General features: G+C 46.6%; 1 protein-coding gene across 1 annotated transcript in view; it reads left to right on the top strand.

Annotated features, from left to right (window-relative positions):
• Positions 1-9: 9 nt before the first annotated feature.
• NXN (nucleoredoxin) overlaps positions 10-15,931 on the top strand; it is a 159,869-nt gene continuing 143,947 nt past the window's right edge. The window contains exon 1 of the mRNA XM_077749655.1: positions 10-122. Coding sequence (XP_077605781.1) covers positions 81-122 — 42 coding nt within the window. The 5' untranslated portion in view covers positions 10-80. The remainder of the gene's footprint in view (positions 123-15,931) is intronic.

Here is a 15,931-nt window from a genome sequence, read left to right as displayed (position 1 = left end):
CACAGCAGCGGCGCCGCCTGGAGATCGTCTTCGTGTCCTCGGACCAGGACCAGCGGCAGTGGCAGGACTTCGTGCGGGACATGCCTTGGCTGGCGCTGCCCTACAAGGAGAAGCACAGGAAGGTGAGCGGCGCGGGCCTCGTCGGCGCCCCTGGCCTGGGTGCGCAGCCCGCGCGTTCGGGGCAGCGGGGTGCTCGCCGGCCCCACCCGCGCACCCATGCGGCTCCTAGGCCCCGCTCCTGTGTCTTTGCACGCGCTTCCCCTCGTGCCCCTCAGTGTCGCCTTCCTCTGGCTCTGCCCGCCCCCGTCCGAGGACCCCGCCGGGTTGGGGCTCCCGCGGCAACTCTTCGGTGCGGGTGCCAGGCCGCGTCCGCGGGGGAAGTTTGACACCCTCCGGCCCCCGACCCCGGCTTGCGTCCGGAGGAGCCTAGAGCCAGATACCCACACGTCGGGAGCCTCGCCTAGGGGGTGGCTGCGCCGGGGGTCCCGACCCCATGACCCCCACTCTTCGCCCTGGGCACGGGGAGGGGCTGCTTCCTTCCCTCAGTCTCCAGACTCCCGGCGGATACCTGTAGTGGTGGTGGTGGGGGGGGTAGGGGGGTGGCGCTCGCCCCCTACCCATAATGCCCAAACCAGGAAGTTTCCTCTCTCCGAGAGAAATCTGCTTTTCGGGGGACCCCTCCCCCCGTGACCCAGGACTCCCGGGGCCAGGCCGCCCCGCGCCCCGGAGAGGCAGCCTCTGACCGCGGCTTTGGGTGACAAGGGCTCTCAGTTCTCTCCCCTCCTCCGTCCCTCCGCCCCCGCGGGCTCGACTAGTGGCCACCGGGGAGCTTTTCATTGTCTGCCTGTCCAGTAGTGCTCCCCAGATGCCTCCCAGGCGCAGGAACAGACCTGTCTTTGCAGCTCTTAGTTGCTTGCTCGGTGGGCCACTGTCGTCTTGGCACACTTCGAATTAAATGCTGAACTGATCCCTTAGGTTAACTGGTAAAACGAGGCTTTGGGGAAATTTATACTTCGCTGTCAACTGCTCATTCCTACCATTTTGCTGCTGAAATTAGTTTGGGTTTTTGAGTGCGTCTGTTGGATGAAACTGTCTGTTTTAATAAAATGAATTCAGGAAATCTTGTCATAAATCGAAGCAGGAGAAGTGTTGGAGCGCTCTTGCTTAATTTGTATGCCTGGTGCAGCGTGTGAATCCGGCACCTTCCCTTTCTGAGGAGAATCTTAGTTTATGGAGTGGACAGTGAGAAGGGCTGCTCTGGGGGTGTGGAGGCGCCTCTGGGGAGGATGGTAACCGCCTGCCATGTGTTTCTTTTATGTGTACAGAGCCTTGTTGAGAAGCATGATTTAGATTTAGTAAGACCAAAAGGCTTATACTGTGACCCCAGATGTCTGGAGTAAATCATCTCCAAGCAAATGTAAGGTACAGATATTAGGATTTAAAGTCTGAAATACAGTTTCACAGATACCGTTTGTAAATTTCACATTGGGAAAACATGAGCTCACTAACCACACAGAGGCACAACTGGGCATTTTAACCACTTTTTAGGTTATCGTGCTCATATTTGGTTGATACACTTGGTAGTGCGTGAATATGAATGGCCAGTCCTTTCTTACTTTAAAAATATGGGAATTCTTTGTTTTCCTTGGTGGTGGTTTTTATGATCCTTTTGCGGGAGGAGTAATATTCAGAAAGTGATTTACCAAAAAAACTTCTTATTGTCGTGGCAAGTTTCTGTTGTATATCAGTCTGTGTAAAATACCGTCCTTATTGAGCAACACACATGGCTTCTAGCTTTTGTAAACATGATAGGAAACTGTCACAGCCCTAAGGCCTATTGTATTTTTTCACAGTGGAGGAAGCAGATTTGCTGGATGGCAAAACCATGGAGCAGATTGTGATGTTTTCCAAATACTTAAAGCTTTTTCTTTTTTTAAGTTTTTTTTTTTAAATGTTTTATTTATTTCTAGGAGAGAGAGAGAGACAGTGTGAGCAGGGGAGGGTCAGAAAGAGAGGGAGTGACAGACTCTGAAACAGGCTCCAGGCTCTGAGCGGCAGTCAGCACAGAGCCTGACGCGGGGCTCGAACCCACGAACCGCGAGATCATGACCTAAGCGAAAGTCGGACCCTTAACCGACTAAGCCACCCAGGCGCCCCAAAGCTTTTTCTTGAAAAAGGAGACTGTTTCATATGATCTATGCCATGCCTGGTTCTCTCTGCCTGGGCTCGTCCCCTGCACACGCAAAAAAAAAATGTGGCCCTGATTCCACCAGGAAGAGAGGCTGGATGACACAGGGCAGACCCTCACTTGAAAATACAGAAAGCTGACCATGCCCAGACTATGGTGCCTGGCATCTTACGCATTTATTTTTTGCTCCGAGTTTTTCTGTCTCGCGTCCTTTGGGTTCACTCTGTTGTGTAAAACAAATCCAGTTTTCAAAGAGGTGGTTTACTCCTGGATGTTCATGAATAGGCAGCTCAAGGTCTGTCTGATCCCGGAAACCGTCTGTAGCGATATGCCAGGTAAAAAGACTCCAGCTGTGTTTCTTATGGAAAACATACTTTCAGAAATGACAAAAGCTATGTACTCCCTCTGAAAGGAATTATTTTCTCCCTTGAAACCAAAGAAAGTAAACAATTCCCTTTTTTTTTGTAGTGTTGAGTTTTTGTCTCTCTGAAATGGAGATGCTTAGAAGTCTGGGAGCTTGTGATGGCGGCTTCATGATAAAAACAGGGGAGAAGCCCAGGGCATCCCCATTTTAGGGTGCCGAGTGGGTGAGCACTTACCTTCTTGCCCATGGCACCTGGCCCTTTTCCTCCGCCAACTATAAAAATAGTTTCAAAGAATAGAATTTTGTTTTACACTGAAGGGCACACCAGAGTTCCAGATTACTAAGTTTTTAAAGTTCTCGTTAACATTTGTTCCTTCAAACCATTCATATACTTCTTCCCATTGGGATAACAAAGGATATGGTTCTAATTAGTTATTGGCTGGCATTTCTCTAAAGAAAATTGAAAGATTATGGTGGGGAAAGAAAACACCGTGTGGGATTTTTTTCCCCCTTCTTTTATTAATTTCCCCTTTATGTAGTAAGAAAGTCTGGGGATGACCATATACGTTAGGCTTGCCTTTTCCCTGGCTCTGCTCACCTTGACCGGAGCTGTGAGAACATCTTTAAAAAAAAAAACAACCTGATTTATGGAAGGTTGTTGCTTTTGTGGTAAGTGCAGAAGTAGCTGGAGCTTCATTCTTTGGCTTCCAAGCACGCACACATAAATAGCAGCATAGAAATTGTAATTAAATGATAATAGAACTTGGAGTGCCTTTATAAGAGCAGTTTTGTCAGGAAACATGTAATTTTGAAGTCAAGGCAGTTAGACTTGTTTTAATAAGTAGGTTTGTCTTTTTCTTTTGTTGGGAGTGTTTTTCAGATTTCTTTTTTTTTCCTTTTTTTTAAAATTTATTTCTAGGAGAGAGAGAGAGAGACAGACAGCGTGAGCAGGGGAGGGTCAGACAGAGAGGGAGTCACAGACTGAAACAGGCTCCAGGCTCCGAGCCGGCAGTCAGCACAGAGCCCGACGCGGGGCTCGAACCCACGAACTGCGAGATCATGACCTAAGCGAAAGTCGGATGCTTAACCGACTAAGCCACTCAGGCGCCCCTGGTTTTCAGATTTCTGGACAGGGAGAATGAAAGGAAAAGCCGGACAGCGGAGATGATTCGGACTTTGGGGATGTGATCTATTCTGTCAGGTGGGAAGAAGTTACTGAGTTGGCCGAACAGGGGAGTTCGTCCCCAGGACCTGCTTCAGCGTCATGGAGGGCAGCACGGGTTTGGGTTTTAAAGCCACCGGGCTTCGTTTTGCCCGGGCTGGATTCCTGACGGTCCGCGTGGGTGCACTGACATCAAATGGTGCAGGACCACTGGTCTTAGACAGGTTTGCTGGGGGCTGGCTTGGTCCTAGACCCTGCTGCCAGGCAGAAAGGAAAAGAGAAAGTTGGGGAGGACCAGTGCCAGTCAGGAGGCTCTGGTCCCATCTGCCTGCTCCGGTCAGGGGAAGGGGAGTCTTCCTGCTTCTCTGTCCCGGTTGCGTGCTCTGGGTGGTTCTTTTGGTTCAGACTAAATCAGAGGCTTGGCCTAGAATTCACTGGAATCCCTTTGGCTCTTTGGAATGGAGCAAGGTTTCATACCAGCCCAAGCAAGTCTTTTTTATTTTTCAGAGAGAGAGAGAGAGACATAGTGCAAGCGGGGGAGGGGCAGAGAGACGGGGACACAGAATCCGAAGCAGGCTCCAGGCTCTGAGCTGTCAACACAGAGCCCATCGCGGGGCTCGAACTCACGAACCGCGAGATCATGACCAGAGCCGAGGTCAGACGCCTAACTGACCGAGCCCCCTAGGCGCCCCCCAACCCAAGCAGTCTTGTAGCTCCATCTCTTCCAGCTTATCCTCCCTCACATCCTGATACCCTGGCCACTAAGAGAATGACTTCGAGGACACTGACACACCACTTTCAAGGTGCTAAAAGACAACAAAAAAAAGCGCACAGCTTTGAAAATTGGTGTTTTCTGTCGTCCGCAAAAGCAGCTTGGACCAGCCAGGGCAGGCTCCCTCTCTTCACTTTGTTTCCAGGGCTTGGATCTTTCTTATAAAAGACAACAGCCCAATTAAAGTAATACAAGCAATTTTCCTTGAGAGGCCTTTTCCTTGTTTCATTATTTGTAATGTGTTTTTTAGTCTTTCAATTTTCTTCTCTGCATATGAAGACATCTAGTACAGTAGGTAAAAATAGGGACTGATGTCCACCTGCCTGAGCTCAGATCCTGGCTCTGTCATTTGATAGCTGTGTGACCTTGTGCAAATTACCCTACGTGTCTGTGCCACAGGTTCCTTATCTGTAAAATGAGATGATACTAGCATCTGCCTGGCATATAATATGTGCTCAGTAAGTGCTAGCCATTGTTAATAAATTCTTTTAATTAATTAATTTTTTTTTTATTTATTTCTAGGAGAGAGAGAGAGACAGCGTGAGCAGGGAGGGTCAGAGAGAGAGGGAGACACAGACTCTGAAACAGGCTCCAGGCTCTGAGCTGGCAGTCAGCACAGAGCCCGATGCGGGGCTCGAACCCACGAACCGCGAGATCATGACCTAAGCGAAAGTCGGACGCTTAACCGACTAAGCCACCCAGGCGCCCCATTAAATTCTTATGAAATCTAGTAATTCCCTTCATCTCCTGAGACTTTGGAATATATCACATTACAGAATTGCAGGACTGTTATGAGGTGTATTTTTTAACTTTTCAAAAAATGATGTATAGGTGTACTCCTAGTAGGATATGGTGAAAGAATAGAATTGCCCTAGAAGAGATCATAACTGGGGAGAAAGACCTGGAAGAATGAAGCAGTGAACGCAAATGAATATTTAAAAAATACTGTTCTTGGAGCACCTGATTGGCTCAGTTGGTTAAGTGTCCAACTCTTGGTTTCCGCTCAGGTCATGGTCTCACAGTTCGTGGGATTGAGCCCTGTGTTGATAGTGTGGAACACGCTTGGGATTTTCTCTCTCTCTCTCTCTCTGTCTCCCCCTCTTACCCCTCCCTGCTCTCACTCTCTTAAAAGAAGTAAACTTAAAAAAAAAAAAAAAAGCCTGTTCCTTAAAGAACTGATAGTCCTGAGATTTCCTGAACTCCATACTCACACTTGCCAGTGAAACGTGAGACATCAGATCAATGAAGCCCAGACATGATAAAGGGTAACGACTTTAAGATGATGAGGTGCCCTTCTTGAGAGAGATTAATTACGCACTTGGTGATGGTTCTGCGGTTTGCCAGAGCTATCAGGCGCGTCTGTCGCTGATCCTGCCCTCTTAAATCCGGGCAGCGTGAAGGTTGTAAAATTGCTGCTCTTACAGCTTGGGAAAGGGACGGTGCCGCTCGCTTGGAGCAGTGGAGACCTCGCCCTCGAACACGGCCACCTCCCTTCCTGGCTCTGGAATGCTGTAGGATAGGTTTGCTCAGACTTGTAGCCACTGTGGGTTACAATTCAGGCCTCCGGTGAGGGGGTTCAGGCCTGACTAGCTAGCTGTCCACACCTCTTGCTGGTGGTTATAGGTTGGGATGTGCATCAGAGCACAGAGGAAAGCTGTGGGTTTGAGGTTAGGATCATTCATTTTATTTCATTTACCCTCATTTCTCCCCCCCCCCTTTTTTTTTAAATCACTCTTCCTTTTGGTTCGAGGCCTTGTTTTCATATCTGCACAAATTTGAAAAAGAAGGCTTTGTGTGATACACAGCCGGGGTGGGGGCTGAATAAGTTCCTCGTGGGAGGGGAGTCTTTTTTAATTTTTATTTTCCATAGTGCTTGGGGCTCCAGGGCTCCAGCTTGCCCCATTCTGAATAGACCAGGCTCCTCAAGGCACGATTTCCTTCCAGGGGGGAGAGCATAGGCTTGGCATAGGATGTTTTCTTCTTTTCACGTTCTCCATTCCCAGTGGTGCTCAGTGTTAACCACCAGGGTCCTTAGATTTCTGTATTTCATTAATTTACCGCTCTACTTATTCAAAGGCACTCAAAGAAAATGGCTGTGAATTCAGAATCTTTTTGCTGATCCTGACCCTCCTGATGCTCTTATGTACTGTTGCTTTATATCTGGCTGTTATTTTATTTTATTTTATTNGCGAAAGTCGGACGCTCAACCGACTAAGCCACCCAGGCGCCCCTCTGGCTGTTATTTTAAAAAGAAGTAAGAGTAGGGGCGCCTGGGTGGTTCAGGTGGTTATGCGTTCTACTTCAGCTCAGCTCATGATCTCACAGTTGGTGGGTTCAAGCCCCATGTTGGGCTCTGTGCTGACAATTTAGAGCCTGGAGCCTGCTTCAGATTCTGTGTCTCTCTCTACCCTTCCCCCTCACACACGCTTGCTCGCTCTCTCTCAAAAATAAACAAACATTAAAAAAAAATAAAGCTGATGTTGTGGAGCCTGCTTGGGATTCTCTCTCCTTTCACTCTGCCCCTACCCTACTTGCTCTCTCTCGCAAATATATATAAAGAATTAAAAAAGAGGGGCACCTGAGTGGCTCAGTTGGTTGAGCGTCCGACTTCAGCTCAGGTCATGATCTTACCGCCCGTTAGTTTGAGCCCCATATTGGGCTCTGTGCTGACAGCTCAGAGCCTGGAGCCTGCTTCAGATTCTGTGTCTCCCTCTCTCTCTGCCCCTCTTCCGCTTGCGCGCTCTCTCTCTCTCTTTCTCTCTCTCTCTCTGTGTCTCAAAAATAAATATTAAAAGAAAAAAAAGAAGTAAGAGTTTTGAGGCCTCGAGAGTCATCCTTGCTTCCCTGGCACCCCTCACATCCACAGAGTCTTGTTGATTCGATTTCCTTACTACATCCCCGCTCTGACCCCTTCTTGCCGTCCCCACCATCACTGCTTGAGTTCAGGTTTCCTCGGGACCACTGTGTACCAGCAGCTTCTCCTGGGGCTCCTTGCTTCCAATCTCGATGCCTGGAATGATTTTCAGACCATTTTCTCAAACTGCCTGTAATGAACGGTCAGTTTTATTTTGTTTTGTCAATTTCCAATCAGTCACACACCAATGCAAGTGGCCTTACTAAGCATGACTCCTGTCGAGGTTGAGCCACATGCAAGTCCCCACTAAGTTGACCTCACAGAGGCTGGTTTCTGTCCTATTCAACAATAGGAACCTGTTGATCACAGACTTGGTTGTTGCTGCTACGTCGAGCTGCTGAGTGCTCATTCTCAATTTCTGTACTTAACCTTGTTTGGAGCCAGTAACAAACAACTTATGGGCAAGTCCTGGGTTGCAGACCTACCTTGAGCCTTGAGCACTGCTGCTCTAGACTGCTTCCAGAATGGTGAAGTCCAAAACCACAACTTTGATCATGTCATTCTTCTACCTAAGAATTCTATAGTAGTTCTTCCTAGCTTTCGGGGTCAAGTCCAAATTCTAGAGCCTGAGCCCCGACTGTTCTTCTCTCTCACCTGCACAGTGTTCTCTTTCCTCCCAGATGGCTGAGTTTGGAACTTCTAAACTTCTGTCCTGGTTCCCCTGTTTCCCTGAGAAGCTTTCCTGTCTCTTTGCCGTTTAGGTGGGATGATCCTGTGGGCTTCCATCCATAGATCTGGTGCACAAATGCCCTAGCACTTAGGCTGTGTTTGTTTCGTTAGACTGTAAGCTCCTTAAGGACAGAAACCAACTAAAGGGAGGGAGATGATCAGTTCCTTAGGTGCTGAGACTTCGGTTATGTGATCACAAAAAAGCAGGCATGGGGGCTTTTAGATTGGGAACTTGAACACACGGTAGCTTCCACATTGTGTAAGTTGAAATGTGCACTTTCACTATTATGTAGCTTGATTTTAACATTTAATATTAGAGTTGGGCCTTAATAGAATTGTGTAATTGTATATATCCACAGTATGTGGGTGTTTTTGTTTTTAAACGAGTGCTTTAAAAGGCGCTTAAACAAGCAAATGGATGTGTAACTCCATTGCCCTGTAATTCTGTGCTCAAAAATAGGAAAAGACTCTACTCTCCACGTTTGAAATGTCAAAAATCTTAGGCCATTAAAATAGTCCCCCATCTGTAGACCTATCATTCCATGCTTTTATGTTTCATAGTTTCTGTTTCTCAGGAATCTTTCTTCCAGGGAACTCAAAATGCATGCCTATTACATCTTCCAGCAACTAGCAAGCAGTAGATATTAAACGTTTTAACTTTTCAAAGTATGTTCGAGTTGGAGAATTGAAGCAAAGAGAACCAATTATTAGATTAGGGTCACAGTGGTGGATGAAAGAGCTCAGTTGAAGTCCCTTAAATTCAACTCGGTCCTTTTCTGTTCGTGAAATCACATCTTACAAAATGTTCACATCAAACATTCTCTGTGGAAGAGGAGGGAGCTGAAAGTTCTCTTTTCAACAAATGGCTTTTGGTGTGGATTCACTCTAGATATGCATAGAAGACCCTGAAATAAGATGGAAGTAGTTTAACTGCCGAAAAAGCGAAAAAGCGTCAGCTGTTGCCTGGAAGACAGGAGAGCCAGAACTTCTTTTCTGCTGCTGCCTTTCCTCGGTCGGTCGTGGTGGTTTCTAAGGGCCTTTTACTGATTTGGCTTTTTTTAGATCAGCTCGTGAAGTGCCCCTGACTCCCCTTCATCCTATGCAAAGCCTGCGGGCTGCTTTAGTGCTTTTGTTCTGAGACAAAATTGAACTTCAGGTGTCCTGCCGAGATCGGAGGACTAAATCAGTCCTCCCTTTTATGAGGTTTTCAGAAACTGCTGTTCTAACTTCCAGTGAAATCTCAAACATGTGCTTTCTGCTTTATGACAAGTAAGAAGTATAGTAATTGAAAGTTCCTTGAGTGCTGTTATTTTCGAGTGAAACCCTGTAATGGAAACTTTTGTTCTGTGGCATCCATGATTAAAAGCAAACATAAATTTTCTGCTGCTTGCTGGTCGTAACTCTTGGACCAGATATATAGTGTATTTTTGTATCAACTACACTTAAGAAAATCCTTTTCAAGAAACCGATGANGAGATCATGACCTAAGCAAAAGTCGGACGCTTAACCGACTAAGCCCCCCAGGCGCGCCCCCCCCTCCCTTTCTGTTACATCTTATCACTCCCCCACTCTGCATTGTCTTATTTCAACGTAGGCACCGATTACAGGTAAATTCAAGTAATGTTTGTACGGCAAGGAATGCTTTCATCTCAGATCATTGTTGAATACTCATAAAAAGGGTGTGGTGAGTTTTGCTGTTCTAGGGATAGGGTTTCCCTCTTTGTTTTCCTAGGAGAATTTTATCCAGATGAATTGGTTTTATAGAGTTTTATTTGTCTTTTTTCGTCAGTATGCTAGGGACAAAAATCTGAATGGAATCAGAAGATGTTGCCTTTTCCCCCTTTAAACGTGATCAGGTCAAGACAGTTTTCTTTGGGTCAAGACAGTTTTCTTTTGATCGTGGTGCCTCACAGCACAGCTGCCTCATCTGTTAGTCATTTTTCAGGGTTTGATGTGAAATACACAGATTGGCCAGAACAACCCGCTGTAGGGAAAAATCACAGTGTTACCTCCGACCTCTGAGTGGCAGTGAATGTAGGTGTGAAGTCAGCGTTTTCTCAGCTCTGGGCACGTGCTTGAGTGACTGCAGCTTAAAAAAGCGTTTATACCCACAGACCTTCACAAATTTTGCATCATTAGAAGTGAGCATTTAAAATCTGTCACACTGTGGCTCAGAGTATGGGGTCTGGGTCTCCTGGGTTTGAATCACACCTTGGTCCATTTCTAGCAATGTGATTTTGGTACAGATTACCTAACTTCTGTGTCTCAAGGTCCTGGTCATTAAAATGGAGATAATAGGGGTGCCTGGGTGGCTCAGTCGGTGGAGCGTCTGACTTCGGCTCAGGTCATGATCTCGCGGTTCGTGGGTTGGAGCCCCATGTCGGGCTCTCTGCTGACAGCTAAGAGCCTGGAGCCTGTTTCAAATTCTGTGTCTCCCTCTCTCTCTGACCCTCCCCTGTTCATGCTGTCTCTCTCTCTCTTTCAGAAATAAATAAAAACATAAAAAAGTATACATATATAAAATGGAGATATAATGTCTACCTTATAGGATTGTCGTTAAAAGGTTAAATGAGTTACTATTGCAAAAGGGTTTAGAACAGTGCCTAGTGCATGGTAAGTGCCCTTTAAATGTTTACCCCAGCCACTGCGATATTTCAGTCCCTATGTTATGGCTATTTAGATGACAGGAGAGAAAAACGCTCAGCTCTTATTTCTTTGTATCACCCCTGCCCTCAGCACCTAGGCTCTGCATCTAGTAGCCCGTCATGTAATCTTGTTTCTCCTCAGTTTCTCACTAGGACAGGGATAATTACTGGTCAGTCGTTGATTTGATAACTATGTCTTTGACTATGGGTAGAATTCTAGACCAGCTCTTTGACCTGAATGGATTCTAATGGATTCACCTTTGAGCTGGGAGTAGGTATCAGAGTCTGGAGTCTGGGCTGTGTATATTTCCCCTGCCATTTATTTATTTATTTTTCTTCCTTTTTCTTACTGAAAACTTCAAACATCACACCGGTAGGGAAAATAGCACAGTGAGCCCCCCACGTACCCGGTGCTCAGAAACAAAGATCACCAACTGGCTATACACTCTCCCCCTTCCCTTCTGTGGATTTACTTTGAAGCAGAGCCCAAGCATCTTATCATGTCCTTTATAAACATTTCACTTAGTAACTCTTTTTTTTTAAATTTTACTTATTTTATTTTAATGTTTATTTATTTATTTGGGGGCGAGGGGCCCGAGAGAGAGGGAGACAGAGAATCGCAGGTAGGCTTTGTGCTGTCAGCGCCGAGCCCCATGTGGGGCTGGAGCCCATGAACTGTGAAATCATGACCTGAGCCAAAATCAAGAGTCAGATACTTATCCCACTGAGCCACCCAGGCGCCCTTCACTAAGTAACTCTTAAAAAAAAAAAAAAATCACAACATCATGTCATACCTTAAAAAATCCATTAATTCCTAAATATCTGCAAATATCCAGTCAGTATTCAGATTTCTCTGATTGTCTCATAATTTTTTTTTGTAGTTGATTTGTTCGAACCCACGTTACATCTGGTAGCTATGTCTCTAAAGTCTATCAAACCTAAAGTTTCTCCTTCCATTTGAACTTTCTCTGGGTCTGCCCCCTTGCCACATTCCCAACCCTTTCTTACCTGTATTTACCCCTTAATCTATTAAAGGTCTACGGAATATTGACTCTTGGGTTCAGAAGTGTCATAGGCCCTAGTCGTTGAGAAGGCGAGGTGTTGGCCACCTCGTGTCCCGGGTGGCTCAGATGCAGTTCTCCAGATGGACTGCCCTTCTCCATCTCTCTGCTCCACTTCTCTCTGTGGGGGCCCTGACCTCCGGCGGGCTGTTCTTATAGTGACCGGAGGGCCACCCGCAGCTCTGGGTTTGCTTCCTGTCCTCTCAGAACCCCAGGAGAAGGAGGCCAGCTTCGGTCACCCTCTCATCCTGGGACATGTGTGATATTCTGCCTGGCCAAGCCTAAGTCCTGTCCACACCTGTGTAGCCAGAGGGTGGGGTCACAAACCAAGTAGACTGAGCATCAGGAAAGGGGAGTGCTTACCAAGGAAAATGAGAGTGTGTTACCAGAGGGAGGGGACATGGATGAAGTGTAGATGCCCCTGGAGTCATCTATGCCTAATGCCATGGCAGCGTGCCCAGCCATGGTCATCTAGACTCTGCTGGAGCATTTCCAGTGGCCACAAAGTACCATCTCCTTAGAAGGCCATTCCGACACCAGCCACTCTCTCCTGAGGGACGGGCCAGCCTTCAGAGACCTGCAGTTGCTTCTGCTCTCTCTGAAATGAAAGACTCCCTTGGTCCTTTGGCCATTTCTCATATGATAAGAGTTCAAGTTTCATCACCATCCTGGCTGTTTGTATCTGAGCCCTCTCCGAGGTTGTCTGGGACCTCTCTTAAAGAGCATTCCCCACATCTGAACACAGACTCCAGGGAATTCTGCACCAAGCAGAGAGGGTCAGCTTCTTACCTCCTCTGTTCTAGATATTATCTGAACTTACATTATCGTAGCTGGAGATTGCATTAGCTTTTCTGACAATCACATTACACTGTGTTGATTCACTGAGCTTTTTGTCAACCAAAACTCCAGTGTCTTGTTCATCAATTTTATACCTGAACCAATGAGAACAGAGTCCCAAATCTTATATCTGTTATTAAGAATATGTTTACCTAGATTTGATCATTTTCTGCAATCTGTCAGAATTTTTTCTGCATGCCTATGTGGTCACCCACGATAATCAGAGCCCCTTCGGAAGCTATGAATTATGTGATCCCTTGCAGACCTTCACCGAATCTGGGGACGGAGTCCCAGGTCACACCACCAAAGCCCCCTCCAGGCTAGTATTGGTCTGTTAGTTGTTGAAACAACTTAAAATCCAGCCGGTTCTAAATTTGCCTAATTATATTACTATTCAGCCCACATCCCTCCATCCAGTTAACCTTTCTCATAGGAGACCTTAACAGATTGCTTCCTATAACCTAGAGATTTGCTGTTTCCTTTTCAAGGAAAGATAGTGTGAAATGATTTCTGTTTAGTGAACCCATGCTTGCTTCTAAACTGATCACTCCTTCTCCTAAGCGTGCGTTTAATAACTGTAATAAGCCGTAGGATCTGTTGTTGAAGGGTTGATGTCAACTTCACCGATCTGTAGTTTGCAGGATCTCCCCCATTTTGCCAATTTGAATGAAAATCAGTGCTGTCTTCCATCTGTTGGTTGCTGGTGATGAAATCACTGACAGGTGTTAGGTGATCTTGTGGGCTTATTCTCTCCCTCTTGGATGTAATTCATACTTTACAGGAAGAGAGTTTCGAGATCAGGTGGGCCTGTGTGGAGTGTTGGTGCATTTGCTTCCTGCAGAGAACCCTGTAGGGATAGCTGTGGCCAGAGACCCCTGTCAGTGTGTAATTGGGAGCACTCCCATTTGTTCAGGATGTTTAGATCCTGCACTTTCTTTCTTTTTTTTTAATGTTTTTATTTATTTTTGAGAGAGCGTGAGTAGGGGAGGGTCAGAGAGAGGGTGATACATATAGAATCCGAAGACAGGCTCCAGGCTCTGAGCTAGCTGTCAGCACAGAGCCCGACGCGGGGCTCGAACCTGGGAACTGTGAGGTCATGACCTGAGCCGAAGTCGGGCGCTTCACGGACTGAGCCACCCAGGCACCCAGATCCTGCACTTCCTGAAGGCTGTGTGGCAGTGGTGGCTGCCTTGTCCCCATCCCAGCACCCCCTTCCTCCCACCGTCTCATTAGGGCACTAATAGAGCATGAGGGAGTCTTTTCCTTAATGCCGCTTCTCCCCATCGGCTCGGGCAGGATGAGAATCTGGCTGGCTAATTAAGTGTGGCATTTTGTTTCAAAATTAGCAAGAGACAGGGTAGCTCGCTACAAAGCGACCTTAGTGTCCTTGCAGATAGATTTTCCTTAACATTTGACTTTTTAGGATGAATCACTCCGTTTATTTTGAAACTTGTAGCTTCTTTTGCATGGGACTTGTTTTCTTACCCGAGGGCATTTGCCTGTGTAAGATTACACGTAAATCTGTTCCATCCTGTGCAGTACGGCCCCTAAGAAGTCTGACATTTCAAATGTTAGGCGTGAGGATGAATTGGCATTAAATGCCTTCCAACAATTTCCTGGGGGAAATCACTTCCTAAATTTGCAGAAGGTCGCGGGCTTCAGCCCTCCGATGCGCTGTTGTTACTTTTACAAATGTGCTTAAGAGTAAAATACCACCTCCCACCGCTCAAACGTATTCCCTTTCCTTTGAAGCTGTGGAAAGTAGTCATTTGCAGCAGCTGTGGTGGAAACACTCTAGTTTTGAAGCACTTTCTGAAGCACTGCTTTCCTGCGAAGGCTCAGTTAATGACTTTTCTTGAGGTCATCTGAGCCTGTTTTTTCGGTGGGTACGGCCACCAGTAGTTACCAGGTGAGTCCAGATCCCTGGAACCAAACCTGGTGTGCCTTCACAAGGGGCCCGTGGGTCTGCACGCGTCTTCAGCACAAACGTGGTTCCAGGCTGCTCGTGTTCAAAAGCCTTGTATATTCTCTACTCAGCACATACTTAAGCACTCTTTCTCCACTTGTTAACTTTTTCCCGTTTGCAAGATAAAGCCGAGATTTCAGCTTTTACGTTAGAAAAATAATCCTCTTTGTAGAGATCATCAGTAATGGTGTCGTATATTATTCTTCCAGTAAAAGAATAGGTGTATACCGCATATATGAATGCATATGCTTAAATTTACTCAAGTAGATTTTTTTTTTTTTTTTTTGGAAAGAGAGGGAGAGGAAGAGAGAGAGCACATGCAAGCAGGTCAGGGGCAGAGGGAGAGGGAAAGGGAGACTCTAAAGCAGGCTCTGTGCCCTGAGTGGAGCCTGATACGGGGCTCGATCTCATGACTGTGAGATCATGACCTGAGCTGAAATGAGGAGTCAGATGTTCAGCTGACTGAGCCACCCACGTGCCCCACAAGTAGATTTTCGACTTTTGAAATTAATTTTTGTTTTCTGAAAGGACAGTGTCTTCACAGGTCAAATAAAACTTCAAATAAAACAAAAGGCATGTGGGTATAAGGAACTCTCACTCGCCCTGCTGACTATAGCCTGCCTGTCCTGTAGCAGCCACCACGATCAGGTTCCTGTATGTCCCTTCAGAGGTATTTTGCCCTTATACAAGCATGTCCCTGATACACACATACTTTTTTTTTTTTTTTAATATTTACTTATCTTTGAAGGAGAGAGACAAGAGCATGAGCAGGGGAGGGGCAGAGAGAGAGGGAGACACAGAATCCGAAGCAGGCTCCAGGCTCTGAGCTGTTAGCACAGAGTCCGATGTGTGGCTAGAACCCAGGAACTGTGAGATCATGACCTGAGCTGAAGTCGGATGCTTAGCGACTGAACCACCCAGGCAGCCCAAGACCAGATTTCGCTTAACAACTTTCCTTTTCCTTTTTAAAAAAAATTCCTTTTTAAAAACATTTACTTATTTTTGAGAGACAGAAAGAGACAAAGCACGAGCAGGAAAGGGGCAGAGAGAGAGGGAGACACAGGATCTGAAGCAGGCTACAGGCTCTGAGCTGTCAGCACAGAGCCCGATGTGGGGCTCGAACCCACAAACTGAACTGCGATATCGTGACCTGAGCCAGAGTCAGACGCTCAACCAACTGAGCCACCCAGGCGCCCCAAACCAAGATCTTAAGCTTTTTTTCTCAGGTGGGTAAAGACTAGAAATGCCATTGCATAGCCCTGTGGTTACTTTGTACTATGCCTGCTTTGGTAATGAACCCAAAACAGAGACAAGGAATAGAAACCCTGTTCCTCTCCCCCCCCCCCCCCCCCC

This window comes from Crocuta crocuta, unplaced genomic scaffold, assembly GCF_008692635.1.
Source record: "Crocuta crocuta isolate KB4526 unplaced genomic scaffold, BGI_CrCroc_1.0 scaffold149, whole genome shotgun sequence".
Taxonomy (NCBI): domain Eukaryota; kingdom Metazoa; phylum Chordata; class Mammalia; order Carnivora; family Hyaenidae; genus Crocuta; species Crocuta crocuta.
The sequence above is the reverse complement of the archived record's forward strand: the minus strand, read 5'-3'. Positions and strand labels throughout refer to the sequence as shown.